At 37.5% G+C, this 6,857-nt stretch overlaps 2 protein-coding genes across 3 annotated transcripts; both read left to right on the forward strand.

The window, feature by feature from the left end:
* The first annotated feature begins 89 nt into the window (after positions 1 to 89).
* mrps34 (mitochondrial ribosomal protein S34) lies at positions 90 to 2,245 on the forward strand. Its single transcript, XM_047571811.1, has 4 exons — positions 90 to 199; positions 1,061 to 1,409; positions 1,515 to 1,557; positions 1,792 to 2,245. Exons 2-4 carry the CDS (start codon positions 1,092 to 1,094, stop codon positions 2,088 to 2,090), a joined length of 660 nt encoding a protein of 219 aa, XP_047427767.1. The 5' UTR covers positions 90 to 199; positions 1,061 to 1,091; the 3' UTR covers positions 2,091 to 2,245.
* An 851-nt stretch (positions 2,246 to 3,096) lies between these two features.
* On the forward strand, positions 3,097 to 6,847 carry nme3 (NME/NM23 nucleoside diphosphate kinase 3). Of its 2 annotated transcripts, XM_047572820.1 has the most exons (6): positions 3,127 to 3,207; positions 4,440 to 4,575; positions 5,350 to 5,480; positions 5,565 to 5,666; positions 5,756 to 5,868; positions 5,972 to 6,847. In XM_047572820.1, exons 2-6 carry the CDS (start codon positions 4,494 to 4,496, stop codon positions 6,087 to 6,089), a joined length of 546 nt encoding a protein of 181 aa, XP_047428776.1. In that variant the 5' UTR covers positions 3,127 to 3,207; positions 4,440 to 4,493; the 3' UTR covers positions 6,090 to 6,847. The 2 variants fall into 2 exon arrangements, with proteins under 2 accessions (XP_047428777.1, XP_047428776.1); XM_047572821.1 differs by lacking the exon at positions 4,440 to 4,575 and having other exon boundaries at positions 3,097 to 3,207.
* The last annotated feature ends 10 nt before the right edge of the window (positions 6,848 to 6,857 follow it).

Genomic DNA, 6,857 nt, shown 5'->3' on the forward strand with positions numbered 1-6,857 from the left:
TTTCTAAACTAAGACTTGTTAAGTATTTTTATGTTACATATTGCATTTTTCAATATTTATCAACGTGTGAGACGAATGCGGAACCAAACTTACGCTAAAAGTTGACACGGAACATTTTGCGTGCGGACCAAGGAACCGGAAGCTGTGTATCTTGCTCGTGGAGGTCAAGTTAAAAAACCTGCACGTCTTAGTCTCTCAGGTTAGTTTAATGTGATGTTTCAGTGCTTTAACCATTGCCAATAATTTAGTTAATATGTGTTGGATGTTTTCAGTCTGATAAATTATTTATAATTGTTTTTAGACTCGAGTTATTTAGCTAGCTGGCTAATATTAGCCCAGGGATGTAGTGTGTTTATAGTCTCTTATTAGATGTAGTTATACTTTAATCATCCACAAGGGAAATTGTTTGGTCTCAGTAGCTTAGTTGCGCATAAAAACAAGGTTCCCATTGAGTCCCAGTCTCAATTTAACGACCTAAAAAGTCTTAAATACCAGCATATTTCGCATTGTACGTCTTAACCCTCAGAGGCGTCAGTTTATCTAATACTGAGATGTGCGTCAGTTAAACCACTTCCAACACTTCACATAATTACAAAAAAAATCATTCATTTTGAGGATTTTAACCCTTAAATTAATTTTACCAAAACAATATAAAAAATACTTGGGGTATTTTTTTTTTCTTTTCACATTAGGCTTTGGTATCATCTGCTTCCTCTCCTATGTTTTTTTTTCTTCTTTTGGTTAAAAAAGTGTTGAAATGGTTTTAAGAGCTTTATGAAGAAAAAAGTAGAAAGAAATATGAATTAGATGAGTTTTTAAAGCAGCAATTTGAATAACCGCATTTTTGAAAGAAATTCTGGGTCTTGGTTTTGCTTATTTTTCATACTTTGTGTTAAATTTAACCCAGAATGGTCCTAAAAAGGTCTTAAATTTCACTTGTTCAAACCAGCATGAACCCTGTTAGTATGTGAACTGTGCTCTCAAGTTCAAATAGTTTCCATTCTAATTAACAAAGAGTTAATTTAAAGTTATTAACGGCTGGATTTATTGATCCTCTCAGGGACGTCTGTGAAGTCTGACTCACCTCAGTCATGGCGAAGAAGAAGAGACTTCGCTTCATAGCCGAAATGGCTCGGAAGATCCGGGCGTACCGAGAGCTGAAGTCCCGGCCGAGGGACTCGCAGAAATACGCCCTGGACTACGAGACGATGAAGCGGCCTCTGACGGGGAAGAGGCTGCCCGTGTTGGCCTGGCAGGACGTCCGGACGGAGACCCGGCTCTTCTCGCTGCTGGCGAGCATGAGGATGTTCGGGGTGGGTCGCCTCTTCACCCGCAAGTCGTGGCTGGAGGATCACGCGGAGCCCAGCTACTGGCAGATCACCAAGGTCAAGGTGGACTACACCGCCGAGGTGAGTCTGGGAAATGGAGTCAAAGCAGGAAAATGTGTGAAAATTTTATGCCAAACCATTTAAAAAATCTTTAATCACACTAATGTTCACTTTGTGTTTTTCTAGAACATGGATCACGGAAAAGCCTGGGGCGTCCTCACATACAAAGGTAAATTAATCAGTTTATTTGACCTGAAACCAACAATATATTATATACACTCATCTTATTTATGGGTGATGTGAGGAACACTGACTTCATATGGGAGGAGAAAATATAAATTATAATATATTTTGGCCCAGAACCTCTTTATTTGTTCACTTTTTGTTATATTTGTATATTTAACTCTGTAATTATCTTTATATTATGTTTTTAATGTGTGTAAAACTGCTATTTTTCTGTCAGGAAAACCGGAGAGCGAGGCCAGAGAGGTGGACAAGGCCATGTACCACGACTGGCGTCTGATTCCCAAACACAAAGAGCAGCAGTTTAAGGACTTTGAGCCCCTCCCGGATCCGCCCGTTCGCTTCGTCCACTACCCCCCGCTGCTCCGCGCCATGTTGCTGGCACAGCTTAAAAAATCTACAGGCGGCGCGATGCCAGAGGAGCCGTACTTACCTCTGAAGAGGGACGTCCTGCTCAACAAAGACTATTTCCGTAGACAGGAAATTGAGAGGCAGAAAAAAGAGGGGACGGCCGTGTGATGACCACATGCTTCTAAAGGGACTTTTCTGGACCTCATCAGTGTTGACAGACGTGTCTTAGTGTCCTGGTTAAGGATCTGGTGAAGGCCTCACTGTTCGTTTATGTATCTGTGTGATGTTCTAAATATTAAATTGCAAATAAAAGATGGCCTCTTCATGTGGTTTTCAGTTTGCAAACACACAAAGTATAATGTGACGTTCAAAATTATTTGAATGTGTTAGAAGAAGAAAAACTATCACATGTATGCAAGTGCTCACTAACCTATTTGCAGTATATGCTATTGAATATTTTTATTTTCTGATAAATAAAAACTCAAAACAGTTCATAATTACCTATATTTATATAGGTGTAAATATGTATATTTATAATTGGGTATCCAAAAATACGAAGTCTAGAGTGTTATCTTTTACACACAGATGAGGAGTTGTAGTAAAGATTTCCTGTAGCGTTCTTTGAGACGATGAATACATTAACAATGAATAAAAACAGACAAATGGCACGTGCATGATTTTGGGAGCTTCTCAGAATTTGTATTTTACTTGAACTTTAATTTATTTCATCTTATTTTTTTTTTAATTAATTAATTTTTTTACTTTGGATATTTATTTTTAGTTTATTTTTTCAAACTTTATTATCTAACTTTAATTGATTTTAATAATTTTGTTTTAAATGTTATTAATTTAAATTAATAATTTAACTTTAATTTAAACTTTATTTAATTTAGATTTTTTATTTTAAACTTTATTTTATTTTATTTAAAATAATTTTCAAACAAATAATTTTGAACTATTTTAATAATTTTACTTGTTTTTAACTTTACAATTTAAATTAATTTAGAATAATTATTTTATATTATTTTATTTTAAACTCTATTTAATTTTAATTTGACTTTAATTTACTCTTAATTTAATTTTAATTCATTATTTTAGTCCCAGTTTCTTTGCGGAAGCGTCGTCTCCACGTGACTCGCAGCCCCTCGTGAACCCCTCACGCCCGCGCTTTGGGAATGTTGCTAGGCGACGAGCGTGCCGACGTCCTCCAGTCAGACCCCGGGAGCTGCAGCAGCCACGATGATCTGTCTATTTATGTCCATATTCGCCTACATCTTTCAGTCAGGTTGGTGACATTTGTGTCTCTGACGCTTCGTGTGTCATTCTCCGACCTTTAACGGGATTTTGTTTTTTTTTTACGGGTAAATGTTCTCAGTTTCCAGGAGACTCCAGACAGAGAATCCCGGCTAAGCTAGCATCATGCAGCAAAGTTAGCTCTCAGTAGCTTTTGTTAGCAAGAAACTACAATTAACTACAGCTTGCTTCTGTTAGTTACAGTTAATTATAGTTAGTTACAGTTAGTCACAGGTAGTTACAGTTAATTACAATTAATTACAGCCAGTTACAGTTAGTGGGCCGTTGAAGAAGGTCGTTTCAATCCTGCATTGTGATGCACATGTCTGAATTTACAATAAAATAGACTTGAATTGGCTTATGGCTAGTTACAATTAATTACAGTTAGTTACAGTGAATTACAGATAGCTACAGCTAATTACAGTTAGTTACAGTGAATTACAGATAGCTACAGCTAATTACAGTTAGTTACAGTTAATTACAGTTAGTTACAGATAGTTAAAGCTAATTACAGTTAGTTACAGTGAATTACAGATAGCTACAGCTAATTACAGTTAGTTACAGTGAATTACAGATAGCTACAGCTAATTACAGTTAGTTACAGTGAATTACAGATAGCTACAGCTAATTACAGTTAGTTACAGTTAATTACAGTTACAGCTAGTTACAATTAATTACAGATAGTTACAGCTAAGTACAGTTAGTTACAGTTAATTACAGATAGTTACAGTTAATTACATTTAGTAACAGTTAACTAAAGCTAGTTACAGTTAATTACAGATAGTTACAGTTAATTAAAAGTAATTACCGTGAGCTACAGTTAATTAAAGTTACAGCTAGTTACAGTTAGTTATAGTTAGTTACAGTTAATTACATTTAGTAACAGTTAACTAAAGCTAGTTACTGTTAATTACATATAGTTACAGCTAATTACAGTTAATTGCAGTTAGTTACAGATAGTTACAGTTAATTACAGTTACAGCTAGTTACAGTTAGTTATAGTTAGTTACAGTTAATTACATTTAGTTTGAGTTAAGTAAAGCTAGCTACAGTTAATTACAGATAGTTACAGTTAATTAAAAGTAATTACAGTGAGCTACAGTTAATCACAGTTAGCCTCAGCTAGTTAATGCTAGCCTCAGCTAGTTAATGCTAGCCTCAGCTAGTTAATGCTAGCCTCAGCTAGCTAAACAGATCAGCGTGGCTCATATTATCCTCCTGCAGTGAAGCCGTTGAGTCATCGTTCTATTAAAAGCTCCCGCGGAGCCGAGTGGAAGAATGAGGCCGAATAAAAGGTCCCAGCGAGACCAGCATGAGGCCCAGGAAGTGGTGGTCAAACAGTCCAGGATCGGAGCGTCTGGTGAGACACGTCTGGACCCCACTGACCGGGGGGAGCTCTGGGTCGATGTGGGTCCATGGAGCTTTTAAACTAACTAGATAAATGCATGAAGTGAATCAACACTGGGTTCGTTTGTTTGGCCTCTTGCATTTGAATGTGTCCTTGTTTGTCGTGTGAACATCAGTTTGTTCGTCTCGGTTCAGGCTCTGAGTCCTGAGGTGTTTTATTTTATGTTTTGGCAGAAATTTGTTTATTATTTTCATGTTTTTTGCCTATTTTAAGATTTTATTTTAGAATTTATTTTGGTACAAAAGTGTCCATAATTGTTTGCAGTTTATTTTATTTCGTTGTGTTTTGTTTTATTTTCTTCTCGCCTTTGACATTTTATGTTCTTTTATCTATTGTTTATTTTTATTTTATTATTGGGAGACACATGCTCTTTGTGAGCCTCAATTTTAAGATTTTATTTAGAGTATTTTGGGACAAAAGTGTCCATAATTGTTTGCAGTTTATTTTATTTCGTTGTGTTTTGTTTTATTTTATTTTATTCTCGCATTATTTTATTACTGGGAGAAACATGCTCTTTGTGAGCCTCAATTTTAAGATTTTATTTAGACAGAAAAGTGTCTATAAATATTTGAGCTGATTCTTTTAATTCTATCTTAACCAGCTCGTAAACTAACCTGTGCATCTAGTTGTGCGGCTGCACCAGGACCCGTTTGCTCGTCTCCTTCAGTCTGAGCCGAGGAAACATTTAAACATTTAAACGTTTAAACCTGAACGTGGTGTTTCCAGGTTGGACCGGACTGAACGAACGCACCTTCGTGGCCGTGAAGCCGGACGGCGTTCAGCGGAGGCTGGTGGGAGAAATCGTGCGTCGCTTTGAGAAGAGAGGCTTCAAACTGGTCGCCCTCAAACTTGTGCAGGTGTGGATTTATTTTTTCAGACTTTGGTTTGTGATAAATGAATAAACGCTGCCTGATGTGTTGACTGTTTGTTGTGGTGTTCAGGCGTCTGAGGAGCTTCTGAAGGAGCATTACTGCGAGCTGAGCACGAAGCCGTTCTTCAGAGGACTCGTCACCTACATGAGCTCAGGACCCGTCGTAGCCATGGTCAGACTCCGACTCTCCGTCCTCCCTCAGTCACTAATCAGTAACACGTGTTTGCATATTTAAGATCCGGGCGTTTTATGTTTGTTCAGGTGTGGCAGGGTTTGGACGTCGTCAAGACGGCACGAAAGATGATGGGAGAGACCAACCCTGCAGACTCTCTGCCGGGAACCATCCGAGGAGATTTCTGTGTGGAAGTGGGAAAGTAAGAGAGACGCCGATACACTCTCCTCAAACTTTTTTACTTTTGCATCCAGGAAAAGAAGCAGAGTGAATTCATACGTAAATGTGTTTGTTTGACGTTGCAGGAACGTGATCCACGGCAGCGACTCGGTGGAGAACGCTCAGAAGGAAATCTCTCTGTGGTTCCGTCAGAACGAGATCCAGCGTTGGGAGAAGAGCAGCAACTGCTGGATCTACAACTAATGTTTGAGGTGGAGCTCAAAGTATCTCGTGTTTCTGGCTTTATTAGTTTTGCTGCCGCTCGAAGAAGAAGAGAAAAGAAAAGAAAAAACAAAAACAGACGACGTTACCAAGAAAAATTCACTAAGAAATGTGACGACTCGTTTACATTTTATCTTCAACCGGATTCATCTCTCAATGTTTACATGGACTTAAAACCATCAGACGGCTTCATCCAGGTTTATCCACAAAACAAACGCACACGACTGGACTTGTTGAGTTTCTTGATGATGATTTGGATTAAAACTCTACAAGTCCAGTTATTTCTGTTTCCACTTGTGTTTAGGATAAAATGATCAGATCTGATGTGTTTACAGAGCAGTAAACACATCAGATCTGCTGGATATAGAACAGAAGAAGAAGAAGAGTCGTCTCCTCCATGTTCACGCTGCAGGACACTAAACCTGAACCATGTATTTAAAGCAATAAAATGCTGCTTTTTAAATCTGCACTTGATTTGTGTTAAAAGCTGCAGGAAACTTTAATAATTCAGCTGAAATCCGTCCAATGTTTAAATAAATGTGTTTCCTGCAGCTTTATGGTTAAAAAGCGACGTTGTAATTTTTACTTTCCTGTGTAAAAGCTGATCATCACGTCACTACTTGAATGTAAAGTTTTCATATTTATTGTATTAATCACGTCCCTGTTTTTATAATGACACATTCACGCTTTTATCAGCTGCTGTTTTGTCATAAATAAAATCTTCTTTTTCTCTTTTTAAATTGTGAAATG

The sequence above is a fragment of the Mugil cephalus genome, chromosome 20 (genome assembly GCF_022458985.1).
Source record: "Mugil cephalus isolate CIBA_MC_2020 chromosome 20, CIBA_Mcephalus_1.1, whole genome shotgun sequence".
Lineage (NCBI taxonomy): Eukaryota > Metazoa > Chordata > Actinopteri > Mugiliformes > Mugilidae > Mugil > Mugil cephalus.